We start from the raw sequence: 20,442 nt of genomic DNA on the forward strand, positions 1-20,442 counted from the left end.
GTGAGCCCCACTGTAGCTGTCTACTGTGGTCTCAATGAATTGCTGTAAGTCACAAGCCAAAGAAAATGAAAGCAACCCACAAAAACCCCACTGATTGAGTAAAAATGTGAAATTTATGTCATGAACTTGATTAATATGGCTCTTATCTAAAGCCTGTTTCCAGCCTTCAGAATCAGAGCTATACTAACCCCTAAAATGCAAAATCATTCAAGAGTGTGTGTGGTTCCTATTTTTTTTTTTGTAAACAAAAAAGGTAAACTATTTTTCTCATCTTTCAAGTTAAAACCATGTGAAACTTAGTAGTACCAATAAAACTTGAGGGTTTATTAAGCTGAACCTTAAGATTCAATTTTTTTATTGCAGAGCAGAGATTGTAGTCTCTGATTCACAAATAGTGCATCTACAATTGCATTTAATATATTTGGATACTCTTCCTGTTTTTCTCTCTGATGTGCCCACTTGTCAACTCCCTGCTGATTCAGTTAGCCTGATCCTGTTCTTTTTTATTACTTTTCTTGAAAGAAAATCTTATTAGATTCTATTGATTGATTTTACTAAGAATGACAGTATGTTTTCCAAACAAAATCAGATAAAAAGAAAATTCCAGACTTTTCTTCCAAAACTTCAAGTACTTAGGAAGGATGAATAGCGATGAAGCAGAACTGCTTCATCAGTGAAAGGAACTGCTGAAAGGTGTTGGGATAATTGTCCCCCAGTATCATAAAAATTTGTTACATTTTTCCATTATGTATTTACATTTATTGTCTATAAATGTCTAGGTTGATGAGTGTTTGTTTAAAGACCTGATTTTAAATCTAAGCACTGACCCAGCAGAAATTGTACAAATGTGAAAGTAATATTGGTCCTGTACTGTCATATTTGACCAAAGACAACAAAATATTTTTTTCCATGTTCTTGTGAAAAAGACCAAATCCAGAACATCATGTATTTGCATATCTATCATTACAACTAATTATGTTTTTCTTGGGCATTGGTAATAAATCTGGATAAACTCAGTAATGTTTGAAGTGTATTAAACGTAGCCTAAAAATTCTTGGATCTTTTGCAAAGAATGCCAGCTTGAAAAATAAATTGAGATTATAATGTTAGAGGCTTAATTTAAGTTACAGATGATATTTGGTATGTTCCTACCTGTGTTACAAGTTCTGATAAAAGTAGAACCACATCATAGCTGGCTGCAGATTTTTACAGCAAAGAGAATTGACTTAAGGTCATGCTGTACTTCACCTCAGAGAAAGTTGAGGATGAGTGTGTAGGGAAGAATACATATTTCACTTAAGATCTCAACACCACAATAAAGGCCTCTTCTTTTCCCAAGTCTGCTGACTCTTTAAAAACTGATTAGTGCCAAAGTCTGAAAGGTAAAGAATGCCATATGGTTCCAAAATCCATCATAGCAAAACTGGAAAAAATCAATTGATCAAAGAAATTGTAGCATTTAGAATGAGTGAAAGCATAATTATTTAGATATATAATTATGATTAAATTGTAGGTGTCGGAATCTCAGTACAAAAACCTGTTAGCATTCACTGTACAGAACAGTATAGCATAGGCATCTTTAAATTACATTTTTGAGTTGTTTATTTTCTTGAAGAATTTGAGGTTAATAAATATAGAATTTCTTCAATTTGTCCCTTCCCATGCTTTCTCACTCTCTGCTGAGTGTTAGACAGAAAATCAAAATGGACTTGCTGTCAATATTTTACATGCCAGACTGTTGCTTCGAATACGTAACTTGGCACTTGCCGCAGTGGGAACATTGTGAATAGAAGTCATGCTGGAATGCTGTATTTCCATAGCAGTCTCTCTGAATTTCCATTTCAACCAAAGATGCCTTTTCCTTTATTCTTCTTAGAATTGTTTTATTAACTCAGGTAGGTAGTAGTAGCCTTTCCAGCTTAAATTTCTTTACCCATTTATCAAGTTTGGGAGTTATTTTTCTTTGAATATTATGGTGTTCACTGGAGTAAAAACAACAGGACTCTGGATTGTCTACACTTAAAGGTGACCAAGTTGTTTCTAAATTACTTGGTAAATGTAAGTGGTAGCATATTGAATTTATTTCTGACCTGACCTTTCAATTCCAATATTAATAAACCAAAGGTTAAAATGTGTGACATTTTCTAGGTATCTTTAGTAATTGGAAGATGTTCAAAAGATGTGCGCTTTTTTTTTGTTCTCAAGGGAAGTGTGAAGGGCTAATCGTGCTGGGGATTTTTATTTCTGTGCTAGCACATACAGCTGGCAAAGCTGGGCCTGCAAAATACAGGCTACTTAAAATATTGCCAGCATGAGCTGTAGTCAGGACACTCAGAGAAGCTGTTTAATCCAGGCATAGAGCATTAAACATAACACAGGCAGGCTGATGGGCTATAAGTGAACCTGAGCAATATTAACATCAGTGGAAAATTTAACTGTTAATTCATATTTTGGCTATGTATTATAAAAATGTACTTTCACCTACAGCCGCCAATGTCCATTCAGTCCATTGTGGTGCAAGTCCAGTGTGTTAACAAAAAGGTTGGTACCATTATCAACCATGAAGTGCGGATTGTGGTGAGAGACAGGAACGATAACTCTCCTCGGTTCCAGCAGCAGCGATACTATGTGGCAGTAAATGAGGTCAGAACCGCTTACCTTTTTTTCTCTTTCTCTTGTGTGGTGTTATTGCTAAATGTCGGCTTTCAGTTCTTTCACTCCTCATTTGAAAACCCGGTAAAATCAGTTGTTTTAAAATCCCTTACATTTGTGTCACTTTAGAATAACACAGCACAGACAATGTATTTCAGTTTTTAGCATGCGAGCTTTTCATCAGGATGCTTGTTATATTACAGAAGACACTAGAGTCTGAAGCTCAATGAGTGAAGCATTGATTTCTGTTAAATTTACATGATGTTTTACTGCATTATGCAGTTGTATCAACAAACCTGGAAGTAAAACAAATTTATTTATGAAAAACAAATGTAAAGCCAATAGTTTGAAAGGTTTTATTAACAATATTGAAGCCTGGCAAAGTGCAGTTTTGGTTTATTGTGGTTTCTCTTTATGAAATGATGTCTGTGAATGGAATTATTTTGCTTTATTTTTTTATGGAATAGAGAGCTGTGGATAGACTTCTCTGTGTTATTTGAAGGAAAAAATTTATTTCTTTCTTGAGCTGGTACAACTTCATTTCACTTTACATTTGAGGGTTTTTTTATTCTGTTAGGGATTGAATAATCTGCTAATAACCAGTGCAAAGGATCTGTGCTTTCAGTAAGTTAGTATCCTGGGGCTTTAGTAATAGCAAGTGGAAGTGGGAACTTACATGCAGAAGTGGAAATGTCCAGACTGAAACTAAGAGGAGAATGGAAAGATGGGTCAGTCCTCTGCAGGTAAAAATTGAAAGAATTACAGTTGCATTTAAGAAAATAAGACTGTTTAAATATGCAGTGTGCATTGTGTCCCTACTGGGATTTGGGTTTGGGTGGGGTTTTTCTGTGAAAGAATGTGACTGCTTTCATGTTGTTTGATTTTAGTAGAATTGATTTGCTGTTTCAAAAAAAACTTTAATAGTTTTGTGTGTTTGGGAGATTCAGTTTTTCAATGTGTCTGTGTATTGTTACAATCACTACGTTGCTCTAAGTGACCAAGGTGTAGTGATGTGCAGGACATCTTACAGGCCCCAGGGAAGGAGTGGAAGAGTTGGTTGATGAGTTTAGGCCTAATTAAGCCAAAAGTATGGAGGAAAAACACCAAAACTCACACATTATTTTTGAGTAGAGACCTGAAGTTGAGATAAGGATATACAGGTTTTTCAAACTTACTGGTTTCCTGACTGGTGACACCTTTTAAATTGAGATTGTTTCCCTTCAGACAAATTTTCGGCAATCCATCTGCTAATGTTTCTTACCACCAGAATTTGGAGGTCACAAAATACCATCTGTATGAGTTACCAGTAAAGTTGTCCTTATGATTTAAATTGTTTTCAAGTTGGCCTTTACAATAGTAATTTTAATTTCTATTTTTTTGCAGACCTGTTGCAGAAGTGCTTTTGGTCTTGAGTAAAGGCAACATAAATATAAGTCTGACATGCCTGTACGGGCTGTGATGCAGGTCCCAGATCGCTTCCAAGGCCTGCGTGATTTTTGCAGTAAAACTGAAGGCAGGTAGTGTGTCAGTGCTGTAACACTAAGGAAGCAAGGATTTTCCATAATTAGAAAGAAGTCCAAAACACACAGTGAAAAATGCACCATTTAAAACTGTTTATATTCAGAAATTTAGCAGTGTTCCAAGTATGTGCAATCATGTATTTGCATCATTATTGGACAAAATGCAATGTTGCTCTTTCCACCAGTTGCAGTCCTGATTTAATTAGCTGCTTTGTTTCATTTTATCACTGTTATGCTTATAGCTTCTGACATGGCACCACTGTGCCCTTCAGCAGTACCCGGTGGGTTAATGCTCTCATTAATTAACCAAAAAAAAATGCTCACAAAACACCTCAGACTTTTTCAAAGGTTTAGTGAGTGAATACATTTTTTAATGATAGTTTATTCTGCTAGTAATTGGCACTGCCTCTGGTGAATTTAACTCTAGGAATGCACTGGAATGAGGGTTTTGTGGTTATTTTTTGATTGCTTCTGGTCTTCTGCTTTTAGTTTGATTGTGAAATAAAAAGTGCAGAAATTTCTCTTATATAAGTAACACAAAGCAAATCAAAGGACAAGTAGATTTTATTATTTACAGCTACCATATGTGTGAGCACAAATATCTCTTATTTTTTTCTAGCCAGGAAATTTCATCTGTGTCAATTTGAGGACTGACTTGTTCAGGTGCTTTACAGGGTTGTACTTGGCAGTTTCTCCTATCAGCTGCTATGCCTCTTTCTGGCTGTCCTAATGAAGAACACATGCACTGTGGCTTTATAACCATACTACAGTCACTGGTGCTTGTACAAAACATTAGGTGCACTTTCCACATGTACTGTTTAATTCATCTGCACATACGCAGTAAGTGTTGGATTTATAGCTCCCGTGCTAACCAGCTTGACAGTGTGTGTGCTTTGTAGGTGTAGTATCTCCCCAAAGCATCATGCTTCCTGTATACGCCTACTGTAAGGAAATCCTGGGCAAATGTCTCTCAGCCTTGCCATTACCCCAAAATGTTTTTTAGGGAGAAAAGTCTAGGGCTAAGATTTTCCAAAGCAGTCAAAACTATTATATTACTATTGGCACCTGTAATATGAGACAAATAACTGTAGCTAGATCTTACTTTATTTGGTAGTTTTTCAGTTTCAGAAATGTCAAGGGGCAAAATTATATTTTGGGGAAATAGAATGGGGTTTATGTCAAATACTCTTTATATTTGAGCTGTCTACAACATACTAAAATTAATTTGTAAAAGAAGCTGAGGGTAATTGTAATACCAACATAAATCCTCATTTTGCATGTGTCTCTTCCATTTGCACATAAAAAGACATGGTTTAAAATTAAGCCCATGTTTTTGTAGAAGGCTTAGAATGAGATGGATTTGGTAGGGTAGTTTCCATTTTGGTTTATACCAAAAGGTAGCTCAATTCTTATACTTGATTGGTTAGAAAAGGAGGATGCCTGTACTGAGTTAGACTAAAAGCTCCCCTAATCCAGTGTATTTTCTCTGTCAGTGGCCTTTGCAGATGCTCGAGGAAGAGCCTAAAGATTGGGAAACATGAAGTTGTGCTTTCCTAATGAGCTCACCCAAGTTTCAGTCACGTGTAGCTGTAAAATATGTTAGATCAAAGGCAGTGTAGTAACAGTTCTTGACCATTTTTTTTCTTTTGCAGTTGCTTGTGAACATGTATATATTAAAATTCTTATTACAAGAAATACTGACTAATCTGTATCAAACTTTTCCATGTTCTCACAGGCATCTGTCACAGCATCAGAAGTTGCATGGGTGTAAGTTCAGAAATACCATGGAAGCATTTACTTGATTTTCAAAGCCATCCGTCAGTTTCAGGAGTAGAGAATTTTATCATTAACACCCATTTGCTGATGCCTCAGTATTTCTGAGTGGTAATACTCCCTTTGGTCTCCCTTCTCCTACCTCTAAGTTCTTCCTCAAGTGCATGAGCATGAAGAAAGCAAATTCTATGCCTTAAGGCAAACTTCCCAAATCCTTCAAAATACGTGTACGTATTAATCTGGTAGCTTTGTGGTGTCTCTCACGAAAAAGCCATGGTCCCGTCTTTCCTTCCTTACTTAAGGTGTTGTATAGCCTTTTTTCATCATGTCATGTTTAATCTCAGGCACTGAGATGAGAAATACCGTAATTTCTCACTCTACTGCTTCAAATACCTGGATCCTAAAAATCCTGAGAAATCTCTATACATAGATAGTCTCTGTAGAAATTTGGATCTATCCTGCATATTGTCGAATGTTCCTTAGGGATTTAAGGTTTTCTTCTGTCATTCACACTTGTGTGTACAGAAGACACCTGGGTGAGGTGATCCAAAAGTAAAACGTGCAGAGAAAATTAATGTTCCCCTCCAGTGTATGTGTGGTTTGAAAATGTGTCTTTTGCATCTAAGTATAAAAATTATCATTACATTTTTATTGAGGAAATACTTTTTTCAGAAGGGTCTTAATTATTCTATTAGAAGTATGCGCTTCTCATGTAGCTGCAGTATGATTGTTCTCCTACTTGTTAACGTTGATGGAGCCAGTAATGTTTGTTTGACTTGGTGGCTTAGCTTTGAGTGGCAATGCTGGTATTCATATTAAGTTACAGTTAAAATTGGTTTTAAAGTTTAACATTTTAGTTTAAAGTATAAAATAGAATGTCTGTTTCTCTAAAATATCTATGTGCTTTTTAAGCAAAGTGTTATTATCTGAGCATTTATAAGTGAATTAGTTAATTAGAGTTAGTTAATAGGAAAATACTCACCCTGCTTTTTTTGCGGGGGGGCAAGCAAAGGAACCCTAAATGTGTGTGTACATATATATGTATGTACATATACATAGTGGAAGGTGTCCCTGCCCATGGCAGAGGGGTTGGAACTAGAGTATCTTTAAGGTCCCTTCCAACCCAAACCATTCTATGATTCTATGTATAAATAGTCTCCATTTGCTCTGGTCCTCAATAGTCTAGCAGGGTGCTAATGCAGACACAAAATAGCCATCTCCTTAAAATTAGCTGGCATTTTGTGTATAAGCTGTAGTCAAGAAAGTAAGGTTGTAATTAAACTATTGACTTTTTATAATTGTCTGGGTTATGAAACAGATTTGGGACATAATTCAGTCAACTCCTAAGTAGTGCTGTTCTGACATCTGAAGTAACTAAGCTGATCATCACTCTTGGACTGCTGCTGCTACGTGTAGCATGTCACAGAGTCTATGCAAGCACTAGGGCAGGAATGGGCTTTTTTTCCTTCATGTCATGACTGGCCCAGTGCCACTGCCCTGTAAAGAGTGTGGGGTTTGGGTTTTTTTTTCCCCTCTATTTTAGTCATCTTTTTTTCTTTTTTGTTTTTTAATTTTTGTTTATTTCTTCTTCTCTCTTGGTGCTTGGGCATCCATGCTTGTGAGGCTGGGACCACTGTCTTAGTCCATAGCAGGCTCCGGCATCACTGAGAACTTAGAGAACAAGTGCGGAAGCCCTTTACAGGGGTGCTACCATTTCGGAGCAATTTTTCCTTTTCCCTTTTTAATGCTTTTTCAAGACAAAGAATGTGAGTGTCTCAGCCTAAAGCAAATCCAACTGCTATCCACAGCATTATGAAATCTCCTCGTAAAAGTAAAAGTGAGTTAAGGTTGATGTTAACACTTTTATGATAATTAGAAATACTCTGCAGGGTTATTTCCTTTGATTTGTGTGTTATATGTTTTTATTTATATGAAAATGTCACATCATCATTTATGTAGGAAAAAATCCTGACAGAATGACATTAGCCGGGGGCTAAATTTGACCATGCATATTAGTGACTGAAAGATATGAATTATTGCAGTATATTAAAACAAAGCTCTATAGTTACGTTGAAATTCAGAAGAATTAGGAAACTCAGTGCTCTACAAGCAAATCTATAGTATTGCTGCAAGAGTTTTAAATACATGTACCTAATACAGGGACTAGAAACTAAAATCTTGTACTGCTGAGGCACAATTGTGGTTGTCTGTGTTTTGTGTTAAACACAACTTATCTTGACAAATTTTATCTCAGCTGAATACAACTCTAGTTCTGCACTGCCTGGGTTTTATAAGGCTGACTTTTTTTTGTAATAGTTTTTCACGTGAGCCTTACTGGAGTCTTACAGAGGTGTTGGTAAGCTCAGGAGCATTTAATGACAGGTTTTGTTTGGAAATGATAGTGGAGTTACTAGAATACTGTTTGAAGTCAGTATTACTTCTTTAAACATACATGACCTTACAGCTGCTTGTAAACCAAAATTTTAGAGTTGGTTTGGTTTTTGGGTTGTTTTTTCCCCCCCCTTAAGTTGGCAGAGATGGGAATCCTTTTCAAAATGAGCGTGTTTCTTGAACTTCAGTCATGTTAAAACTTTGGCTTTGGGCTGCTGAGAATTATAACTTGTGCTGAATTTTCATTTCTTCTCGTGTAATTATTCATATCTTTTTCCTTGTGGTATTGAAATAATTAATCTCTGCAGGTAGACATCATCAAAAGAATATTAGCTCAGAATGATGAACTGTAAATCTTACTTTGCTGTTCGGGGCCACTGTGAAAAATTATTCATTTTTAACTTTGTAAATAGGCAATAATAGGAAAATTTATTTTCAAAATGTTTTATGGAAGTGTTGAACGTTCCTGTCTGCATCTAGACTTCTAATAGCCATAAATCATGTTGAAGGCAACTGCAGCTGTTGACTGTGGAAGAATAAGATTTATTGTGTGCATTTCCTCTCTATTTGTTTAATTGTATTCTTTTGAAATCTTACTTGTTTCTTGTCACTGTGGTCCTTTTTCACCACATTGAATTCCCACAGAGATTATTATCCTCACACTGTCACTAACACACATATAAGTTTTTTGGGTTTTTTTTTTTTGTTTTTTTTTTTTACAATTCCTAACATTTTAGCTTGCATAATGAAAGACACTCAGCGTGGTCAAACAGTTTACTACATAACTTCAGTCCCTTTCTGTTTGAGATACCAAAGTTTAATATGGAGAAACAAAATTACTCTCCAAGGTATTCTCTGAAGTAGGCGTGTCTAATGGAAAGGAGACAAGTGGGGCGTAGAGGTAGTTCAAGCAACACTTTTTGGAGCCACTTTTGGGTCCTTCTGAAAGGTAGCAAAGCAAAGGAGCTGGGAACCACTCTGTAGACATATTTCCAGCTCCCCCATCTCCCAGACTTGGTGGTGGAAGATTTTTCAGAGAATGAACTGAGTTGGAAACTGTGGGAAAATGGGTGCTGTGCAGAATCTCTCTGCTACAGGTTGATATAGCAATGGTGTGGGGTGGTTTGAGCTCTAGGTAAGTCTTTACTGTTTAGAGAGCATGTGCATCTACTAAAGAATGAATCTGATCACTGGTTTGAGAAATTCTGACTATAATATAGTATATAACACAAATCCATCTCAATATTCTGCTCTTTGCCAATATCAAAAATCTGATTAGCCAGTTTGTTCTGCTTGTACATGCATGCATTCAAATGGCATGCCCATTTTATGTCTGTGTGAGATCAAACTCAGTCTTTCAGCCTGCTGTTTTAGCTTTTGCATATGCATTTTAGATACCTCCATAATATTTGCTAGAAAAACATGCCTTTTGTTGCCACATTACCTATCTATCTTCCTAGGAATGCAGTTCCTCACGAGCTGTTCACATAATAAGTAATCCTTATTTAAACAAGAACAGTGGGATTATTCATGTTGATAAAGAACAGTGTTATATATATATATATACACACACTATATATATAGTGTCACATTTTATAAGGTGAACTGAGTTCGTCCTTATTGTTCCAGCAATAAAGTGAATGGTGGCAGCAGTCTGTCAGAAAGCCCTCACAAATTGTGGGTAAAAGTGATATTGCCTAGCTAACAGTAAATCATCGCAATGTTGAAATCTCAGTGTAAAAATATTGTGTAGCTTTAAATGGTGAGTTGCCTCTCTCAGATGATTAGAAGTGGAGTTTGAGACGTTTAGTTAAGAGCTTATCTGAATTTTTCCAAAGGCTGCAGTAATCTCTAATGTGAGATCTTGGGCAGGCTGGAAAGTTGAGTGAAATGAGTTAATTTTTTCCTAACTTTCAGAAAGAGGGAGTGGCAGGGGATTTTTTTCAGTGCCCTTTCTAATATCATTTGTATTGCATAAAAGAAAACATAGATAAAATAGAAACCTGCGTATTACGTTCATGAAGGTCTGCATATCTGCAGTCAGTTATTTTGGATGTAATACACTAAATCCAAGACTTGAGCTTTTGACTTTTACTGTAAGCGCATGCAATTGTAATTCTGGTGTTTACTGCTATTTTGTTTTTACAACTGCCTCCTTTGTTATCACTTAATGATGTGCTTTACAGTGCTGGAGCCTTTTTATGTTAGTCATCATTTGTCTGCACCCTGTCAGGGCCCCGATACAGCTGCTCTCAATGAAACAGAGCAAATAACTATTGCCGAGCAGAGCTGTTGGCTGAATTCAATGGGAACCAAGCATTCACGTGCTTCTGAAAAGCAACACAGCTCTGGGCATCCTTCAGCTATGAGGACTTGTGCGGGTCCAGCCCTTCCTTATCCCCTTGGCAGCTGTGGTGGTACCTGGTTAGGGTGGTCTCATCATCTGGGATGTTGTGCTGGAGCTCTGCCCTCTCCCTTTGCAGGACATGGTGTTACAGCGTCCGGCTAGCGGGAGCAGTGCAAACACCTTTGCGGGTGTCTGTCAGCTCTTGGGCTGTTCTGATGTGACAGGAGTTTTTTTTTTTAATAGAGATCTGTTGTTTGATTTCCAGTGGTAACTGCTCCCTCTCCTGAGAGCATGTTGGTGTTAGAGCTGCCTGCAGGTGTTAAGCAGGGAGTGCTCCTTTGCAGTGAGTGCTAAGAAAACATGTGGGCAGCCTAATGGAGCAGCATAGTTAATGAGCGTGGTGTTTGACAGCAGTGTGTTCCCTGCCCTGCTTTCCAGCTTGCTACACATGCGATGTCTTCAAAGCTGCTCCTCTCTGTTTCGTCTGGGAGCACGGAGGCTTTTTTCTGTTCTGACAGCAGAAGCATGGGAGATTTCCATCATGTGCCAACCCCTGTTAAGCCAGTGCAGTGCCCATCTCTTTCCACTAATGAGACTGTATCATTTAACCAATGATTAATTGGTTAAACTGGTTTATTTAGTGTTGTACTGGGTGTCTGTGCCCAGGTCGGGGCTGAAGGGTCTCTGTGAGGAGAGGCTGGGGCTGCCCTGAGCCAGGCATGGCCGGTTCCAAGGGCCCCAGCACTGGGCACAGCCCAGCCCAGCCCCTCAGCCAGGCCGGTGGTGCCTCAGGGAAATGGATTTAACAAAGGGAAAAATGCCATGTGGCAGTGAGGAAAAAATTGCGAGGAGGAGAGGAGTTGGGAGTGAAGGAGCGAAGCCAAGCCTTGGGAGAAGGGGTGGGATGGGGAGGATGCTGTTTTGTCTTCGTTTGTCACCATCCAAAAGTATTTTTAATCGGCAGTATATTAAATTATTTTTCCCCAAGTCGAGTCTGTTCTGCCTGTGAGGGTAATGGGTAAGTGATCTCTCTGTCTTGACCCTCAAGTGTGTTCATCTGACTTTCCTCCTCTGTGCTGTTAAGGAGGGGTGTTGAGAGGGCACCTGGGTGAGTGTCTGGTGGCTGGCCAAGGGCAGCCCACCACTAGTGGGGGAAAAAAACCTACAGACCTTCCTGTAAATCTTCCAAATCAGTTTTCAGGTTGCTTTGGTCTTCTTTCCCCTTACAGAAACATGAGACAGCCCCTTCTCCCCTATACATGCAGTTTGTCATTAGCTAGTAAGTTATCCTCCTTGGTTCATGACAGTTGCCTCTAGTTTTATACTGTCAGACAAGGCTCATGTTTCCAAGATGATTGCTCCCCTGAATTCTTGAAAGGCTGCTGCTGTACCAGAGGTACAAGGCAGAGACTCTCTGGGAGGCAATTATCTTGCAATTAGTAGGCACGAGGGAACAGTCAACTTCCTACACCCGCATGTGACAGTTCTACTATCTGTACCAATAGTAAGCAAGTCAAGTTTGTAGCAAAATGTAAATGTACATAATTATGGTGGCATAAGTGCAGGTAATGTAAATAAGTATTGTAAATTTAGCCCCATCTGTTTTATCATAAAAAGGGCTTTGAATTGGTGTTTTTTATTTCAAAGATTCAGCATGGTCAGCCCTGAAAATATTTCTGAGAGAACTTTGTCAGCCATTAAACTCTTAAAGTAATTAGCAGCTTTATAAATAAAACAAGACCAGGAACTATGACTAGAGGAGGAAATGGGCTGTTAATTATTTGCTTTATGGTGTTGTCATGGTTTAATCCCAGCCAGCAACTAAGCACCGCGCAGCCGCTCACTTACTTCCCCCACCCAGTGGGATGGGGGAGAGAATCGGGGTGGGGGTGTGGGGGAAAGTAAAACTTGTTGGTTGAGATAAGAACAGTTTAATAGAACAGAAAGGAAGAAACTAATACTGATAATAATATTATGACAATAATAATAATAATAATAATAACAACAACAATAATAGGATTGGAATATACAAAACAAGTGAAGCACAATGCAATTGCTCGCCACTCGCCGACCGATGCCCAGTTAGTTCCCGAGCAGCAATCCCCCCCAGGCCAACTCCCCCCAGTTTATATACTGGGCATGACGTCACATGTTATGGAATATCCCTCTGGCCACTTTGGGTCAGTCCTGTCCTGGCGGTGTCCCCTCCCAGCTTCTTGTGCCCCTCCAGCCTTCTTGCTGGCTGGGCATTAGAAGCTGAAAAATCCTTGCCTTAGTCTAAACACTACTTAGTAACAGCTGAAAACATCAGTGTGTTATCAACATTATTCTCATACTAAATCCAAAACTGACACTATACCAGCTACTAGAAAGAAAATTAACTCTATCCCAGCCAAAACCAGGACGGGTGCGAACTACAAAATGTGAAAGTGAAATAGCATCCACGTTTGCAGCAAATGTTTGAATGACTTTGTCCTTTACCGCCTTCTCTTTTTACAGCATTTCAAACCTTTTTAGACCCTATAGGTTTAAAGATGTGCAACAACTTAATGTAAAATTTGGAGGAAAGAAGAAGGGTCAGCAGGTCTCTGTTAATTCAAGGGCCAAAAATTTGGGTGTGATGAGAGCAGCAAGAGGAAGCGTGGGTAGGAGCAGTGTCTATGTTGAATCCAGAACTGTTTGTTCATTTGTTTTTTCTCTCTCGGGTTGATTACTCACAAAGTTTTCTGAATACTAAAATTCAGAAATGATGACTCCCAAGAAGTCCGTTGGACTTCTGTCCTTGATCTCAATGGGTCTTGATTTCATGCTATTTATCTACACTAGGATAATTATAAATTGATTCATTTTCAAAATATAATTTTATGGGTATTCAATCGCTGCCAACAAAATATTGGAGAAACAGCATCATTCTTGTGTTTGTTTAAAGCCATAAAGCTCTCTGGGTGTCTGTGTTTGCATGTAAAAATATTTATCTGGCGCTATTCACATTGTCATGAAGACACTGCTAAATAAGTTCTGTTTACTTTTGCAGCTCATCTTTATTTTCCTTCCTGAGTCTGAAAAAATAGCTTTTATTTTTTTTAATCTATTTATATTTATTTCATGAATTCTTTCAGTTTTAAGACTTTTTTTCATGTTCATCTCTTTTAAAACAATTGGGGTTCTGTCCTGATGCAGACAATCTGTGGAATAAAAATGGAAATTGGTTTCACTCTCTATGCGACGCTTGGCATCAGTTAAAGTAGTGTCTGAGTACATTGTGTCTAAATAGTTGCTCATAAATGAGTTTCCGGGCCAAACAAAGGGGATGAGAGAATGTCAACCTTGCATTATAGATGAGAGCTATGGTAGGGTAGGGGGTTGCAAACAGTTCTTTAATTGTTTCTTGTATACCTTAAGGTTTTAATGGATATCTGTCTGTCTCTGTTCTTGCAGTTAACTCCAGTTGGAACAACCATCTTTACAGGATTTTCTGGAAACAGTGGTGCTACTGACATCGATGATGGTCCAAACGGCCAGATAGAATATGTCATCCAGTACAATCCTAACGACAAGGTAAACACATTTAGCTTTTTTTTTGTTCAGGTGTGTGTGTATATATATATACACACACGCACACCTTGAAGCAGCAAATGAACAAGAGATTGCCGTTGGACTTCATAAAGAAATGCTTTCCTTCGTGATATACAATATCTTCTCTGCCCATGAGTCTTGCTTGCCCTGTAAACACAGCTGAATTTACCTTCCCTTTTATTGTCGTGCTGTTAGCAGCTAGATTACTTCAGTATCAATCATTAATAATCCCCTGTCTTCTCCAGTGTTGTTCACACACTTCATCTTTTTTTTGGTATGCCTTTTTAGTCCGTGATAGGTAGTTGTATTTACTCCTACACATTTATGTCTAATAGATTCACAGCTAAGAAATGTTCATAGGCGTGGCTAAGTTACTCTAAAAAGAGACATTCTGATTTTTCTCATGGAGTCATTTATATTTAAAGATCACTGTTTTAAAAAAACAGGGTTATATATTATTAAAATAAAACACTAGTGATCCCTACCTATTATCTTTGCAAACACATACTTTTAGAGACAAAAACCTTAAAATATTAAAAAAAATTCTCTTTAGGGTCAGATGTGTGAATTTCTCTGTTATAACGAGGTTTTGCACATGGGTGATTTGTGTGAAGTGTCCATATGCATTTCTGTAGCAAATTCGAAGTAATTTCAGCAATCCTTTTTTGCAAACCAGGCTATCTTTTGCCATGGGCTAAGAACACAGTTACTGTGGATCAGCTGGTGAGCTGGTGTGATAATTTGTTAAGCAGGCCACTCTGATTTTGTATTCATCCCAAAGATGATACAGATGTTGGGGGGGGGTGCACATGCGAAATATACTATATAAACTTAGTAACCTCTCATTGAAATTCCCTGCTTTTACTTGAGGGGAATTTGAGCAGAAATGGTTTTGTGGGAAAACAGCAATCTGATTTTCTGTTTAATTAGAAGAGTAGGCACGCAAGTTCTGATTCAATTTGCACCATTGAAGCTGTACACCTCATAAAGGCTTCAGTTCTATTTTCATTGAAGTCAATAAGAGTTTAAATATCTATGACTAATTACAGTTAGTGCTTATACTTCTTAGGAGGTAGAATTTTGTAAATAGTGGTATTATCAAGGAATAATTCAATATGAACTAATGATATAAGACCCTACTTTTTTACTTTTTACTGGGGTAATTGTTGATTTTTGCATAGCTACATGCCAAGGCATATTTTTTACTTACTATATCCACATATTCTGAGGACAGAGATGGTTTCTTGAAAAACTTTGCAGCACCTTACACCACAGTCTTTCCTGGGGAACATTGTTTTGCAAAGAGGCAACATCTTTTTGACAAAAATGGAATTGTGATGTTAGGTTTTTGGGAGATAGGGAATTTTCTGACTTTATATGTTGCGTATATTTGGACTGATTCCATTTTTTAAATGTTTGCAGTCGTTTCTTAGAGATTAAATTGATTGCGCAGACTTGAGCAGTCTCTTGAGTTATGACACTCACTTCAGTGAGACTATTTAAATGGGTAAAATTACTAGTGCACGATGTGTGAGTTCATCATGTTACGTTCTTAGCTGTTCTTTGTACTGGTGGTATGTATGACTGAAGAGTTTCCCTCCTAAACTTTGTCAAGGCAAGGGTTTTCTATGGAAACAGTGAGTATAAAATGTTATGCTAACATCATCTTTTAACTGTTTGCATGACATAAGTGTTAGAAATAAATGTTATTCCGCTACCACAAATATTTGAAAAGTAAACAGAAGGCAGGAAGGAGTGAAAGGAAGGGACAAGCAGTTTCAAATTTGGGGGGAAAAAAAAACCAAAACAAAAAAAAACCCAAAACCCCAACCCACCCAAAAACGCCCAAGCTTTGAATTTTTCTTTCTGTTCTTTTTTCTTACCCTTAACTTAGTACTTAACAAAAAGAGCTCAAATAATTCCTTCTGTTTCAATAAAGACTATAAAAAATGTTGGCACTGAGAAAATAACTCTTCCAGAAAATACTTCTTCTAGATAACTTTAGAAAATTGAAAGTATTTTTAAAATATTAAACATTTTAGCATACATTGAATATGTTGGTATACTGAAAACAAATTAAAAAATCCAAACCCCTTAAAAATTTTTTCCGTTAAAACATATTGCACCATGGCAAAATATAGGAGTTGCTTTGTATTTAATTTAGTATTAAGTCATAGCATCATATTGCTCAAAGGCATCCTGAGAAATGATTCTAAAAGCATCTCACACAACCACATTAGCCTCAAGTTCAGCAGAGAGGTTTGTCTAACCACTAATGGAAGGACATTATAGCATGCCTAAGTGGTTTGATGTGGTGTTTTGCCACAGGAAGAGTTAAAAAACATTTCCTAAAACTTTTCTTCTCTTACTCAGTGAAACTTGCTTGTTCTTGTTCTCCCAGTGACTGTGAAGAACAGTGAGGGATTTCCCTGGCTGGAACAACTACTTTGGAGTAGCTAGTTGCTTTATTGCATCTTTGCTTTACTATTATTGTATTCTAGATTAAATAAATCTGATTCTTTCATCTGTAGATAGCCTTTATGTGCATAACGTGGCTTTATCTACTGATGTGTTTTGTGCGTGTGCTTGACAGAGATGACTTCTCATCATTGTAAGCTGCTTCATCTCAGCTGTCAACTTGCCAGGAAGTTACTGCATAATATCTGCTACAAGTGGATTTTCTTCCTTAACCTGGGAAACAATCATACCAGGCTCAAAAATGATGTGTACAGCTTAGCGAGAAATCCCTACTTTTCTACTTTTGGGATCTCCCTATATTGTGTGTTGAAGATGCCCACAGTGGTGTTTGACACCAATGACACAGTCGTCTGCCTTAGAAATTGTGGTGGGTTGACCCTGGCTGGATATCAGGTGCCCACCAAGCTGCTCTATCACTCCCCCCTCCGCTGGACAGGGGAGGGAAAATATAACGAAAGGCTTATGGGTTGAGATAAGGGAGAGATCACTCGCCAGTTACTGTCACAGGCAAAACAGGCTCGACTTGGGGAAAATTAATTTAATTTATTACCAATCAAAACAGAGTAGGGTAATGAGAAATAAATCGAATCTTAAAACACCTTCCCCTTATTCCTGGGTACAACTTCACTCCTGAATTCTCTACCTCTTCCCCCCTCCCCCGTACAGCGGCACAGAGGGATGGGGAATGGGGGTTGTGGTCAGTTCATCACTCATTGTTTCTGCTGCTCCTTCCTCCTCAGGGGGAGGACTCCTCACGCTCTTCCCCTGCTTCAGCATGGGGTCTCTCCCACGGGAGACAGTCCTCCATGAACTTCTCCAATGTGGGTCCTTCCCACGGGCTGCAGTCCTTCAGGCACAGTCTGCTCCAGCATGGGTCCCCCGTGGGGTCACAAGTCCTGCCAGGACCCTGCTCCAGTGCGAGCTCCCCACGGGGTCACAGCCTCCTTCGGGCATCCCCCTGCTCTGGCGTGGGGTCCTCCCTGGGCTGCAGATGGATATCTGCTCCACTGTGGACCTCCATGGGCTGCAGGGGGACAGCCTGCCTCACCATGGTCTTCCCCACTGGCTGCATTCCCATCTCTGCTTCAGCGCCTGGGGCGCTTCCTCCCCCTCCTTCTTCGCTGACCTTGGGGTCTGCAGAGCTTTTTCGCTCACGTATTTTCACTCCTCTCTCCGGCTGCGTTTTCTTTTGCGCAGCAACTTTTTCCTCCTCCTTAAATATGTTATTACAGAGGTGCTACCACTGTTGCTGAAGGGCTCAGCCTTGGCCAGCAGCAGGTCTGTCTTGGAGCCAGCTGGCATTGGCTGTATCGGACATAGGGGAAGCTTCTAGCAGCTTCTCACAGAAGCTACCAAAACCTTGCCACGCAAACCCAATACAGAAATTTATATACATCATAAGTTTAATTGGAGGCTAATTTAGAAACCACCAAACAACTGTAAAAACAAGAGGTGTTATTCTAGAAATTCAATTTAACTTAATTATTTTGTTGTTTAATTGGAAAGATACATAAAAGCCAAGTAGAAAAATGAACACAAAACATACTTGACATAAGGCTAGGCTCTAGCTATCATGTAAAGGAATGCCATAAAACTTTTCTTAGCTGTTAAAAGTTAAGGATCAAGTCAATTAATATGCCAAAAAGATTCTGTCTCCTAAAGCAGAGTGAATTGTTAGGTCTCTGAGGGCTCTATACCTGAAGGTTATTAAGACAAATGCATCCTCAAAACAAGTTCTGGACTCCCTCCTTACTAGCTAATTTTACTGAGATTCATTGTGATGTGTTTGGTGAGGATTCAAAATTAAACATTTTGAGTTTATCTGGAGTTAGGGAATATGCATAATGCTTTTGCTAAACTGATTTTTCACATACCAGCTCTCTGGGGACTAGATTGAATTGTTATCCTGGTGACCTTCCCCATTTTAAATTTGTGGGCCCATATTCAAACTATGGGCCAACAAATGCTCTAAGTTATGAAGACTACTGTACAAAAGCATTTTGTTGTCTATTTTGAAGTGAGAGGAGAACCAGTTTTGTTCTCTTGGAGTAAGCAGTTGACAAAGCAATGTCTTGATATTCCCGACTTCCAGCATGCACTGGCTCATTTCAGCATAGGATGGAAATGCAACTGAGATGTGATGGTGGTGTGTGCATCTTTTAATTGCCTTGGAGCTTCATTGCAGTTTGAGTTGCAGCAGAAATAAATGTAGTTTGCAGAGGGATTACAGGGTTGATCTGATGTGGTACCTTCAGGAGCTGTGGCACAGACTTAGGTCTGGAAGTTAAGCTTTAAATCACCACTGAACGATTGCATTTCTCTGCTGTGTTGGAGCAAGAGAGGACTCCAGATACAGGCATTTTGGGAAGAGGTCAAAGGTTTTTTTTCTGAAATTGTGCTGATCCTTCCTAGCAGTTCAAATTGTACAGTTCTACTTAAGTGCATCCTCATGCCAAGATCTGCCAAGGAAAAGGCAGTTATTTTGAGAGTGCCTTGGCTGATCCTCAGCTGCAGAGTCTTTTCCAGCTGGTTCTGGCCTTTTAAACCAGAGACAAACGGGCTAAAGCAGTCAGGAGAATTTTCCTTATGAATTAGGAGTGGCACATATATGTATGTTTGTGTGTGCATGCATGCATACATGGCATCATCTTGTACAGCCATCAAAGTTATTACCCATTATTTGCATGGTTCACAACCTGCTTGCTTGTTTGTGCAAATATCATTAAAAGATGGGGGGGGGGGGGGCAAAAGCAGTGAACTGTGCTTGGTTCTTCCTTATTCCAACACTAGTCTGTTCTAGTTTCCTGTTTTCCCTCAGTATAAAAATTGTAATTGATTTTTTTTTTCCAGTGGGAACTATTTTTTTTATCCAGAAAGATGAGTGCCAAACTCAGACATAAGCAAACAGTTATTTAGCAGAGTCTGTGATGTACTTTCCAATCCGGTTTTCCTGCACACCAGAAATATCTGCAACATGGTGGATTTAACAATCATTATCATTTATTTGCTGAAAAACAAACTGCAATTTTAGCAGATGTTTCAAGTTTTAGAGGTAAAAGGCCTTATGTTATCTAAGGAAAGAATAGTACTCTGTACTTCTGCAGTGTTTTCTGTGGAGGGATTTTGGAATATTGTATTGCTCCTACCCGTTCAATGTACTTAAATGTTAACTATATTCTGTGTTGGTAGATTGAAGCAGGGAAAGATTTTTTGATGTGATTAATTTGATAATAGAACTGGATCTCACATCAGTGTCTGTGCCTGTAATCCTCCCAAATGGGTCATTAGTCAAAGTGAATCCTTTGAAGGTGTGTGCACCCCAGCAGTACCCTCCTGCTATTCAGTACCATAGCTTTGTAATCTGAATCTGTTTAAGCAAATATGCAGGACAAATTGAATTTCACCTGATTTACCCATCCTGACTCTACCCTGAAATCTGAATTTACTAGTGTATGAACACGTGCATAACTGCCACTGTGAACTGGCACCGAAGTGTGTAGCATTGATGTTCTCCACGTGTTTACTACCTCATTGCCCTCATGAAAGCTAAAATAAAGAGAAGATAAATACAGTGATGTGGATTTCTTAATCTCTAATACTTGATAATTTCTGCAATAGTGAGAAAAAACAGATGAAGGCAAGCCAAACTGTAGAAACTGAAGACCTGAACTCTTAGCTGACAAGTAGGGAAAGCTTTTCTGAACA

The 20,442-nt window shown here is 38.5% G+C and overlaps 1 protein-coding gene across 8 annotated transcripts in view; it reads left to right on the top strand.

Moving 5' to 3' along the window:
- PCDH15 (protocadherin related 15) overlaps positions 1 to 20,442 on the top strand; it is a 725,853-nt gene that overhangs the window by 438,677 nt on the left and 266,734 nt on the right. For all 8 annotated transcript variants that reach the window (XM_052799247.1, XM_052799249.1, XM_052799246.1 and 5 more), the window contains 2 exons: positions 2,488 to 2,643; positions 14,122 to 14,241. In XM_052799247.1, coding sequence (XP_052655207.1) covers positions 2,488 to 2,643; positions 14,122 to 14,241 — 276 coding nt within the window. The remainder of the gene's footprint in view (positions 1 to 2,487; positions 2,644 to 14,121; positions 14,242 to 20,442) is intronic.

The sequence above is a fragment of the Harpia harpyja genome, chromosome 10 (assembly GCF_026419915.1).
Source record: "Harpia harpyja isolate bHarHar1 chromosome 10, bHarHar1 primary haplotype, whole genome shotgun sequence".
In the NCBI taxonomy this organism is placed as follows: domain Eukaryota; kingdom Metazoa; phylum Chordata; class Aves; order Accipitriformes; family Accipitridae; genus Harpia; species Harpia harpyja.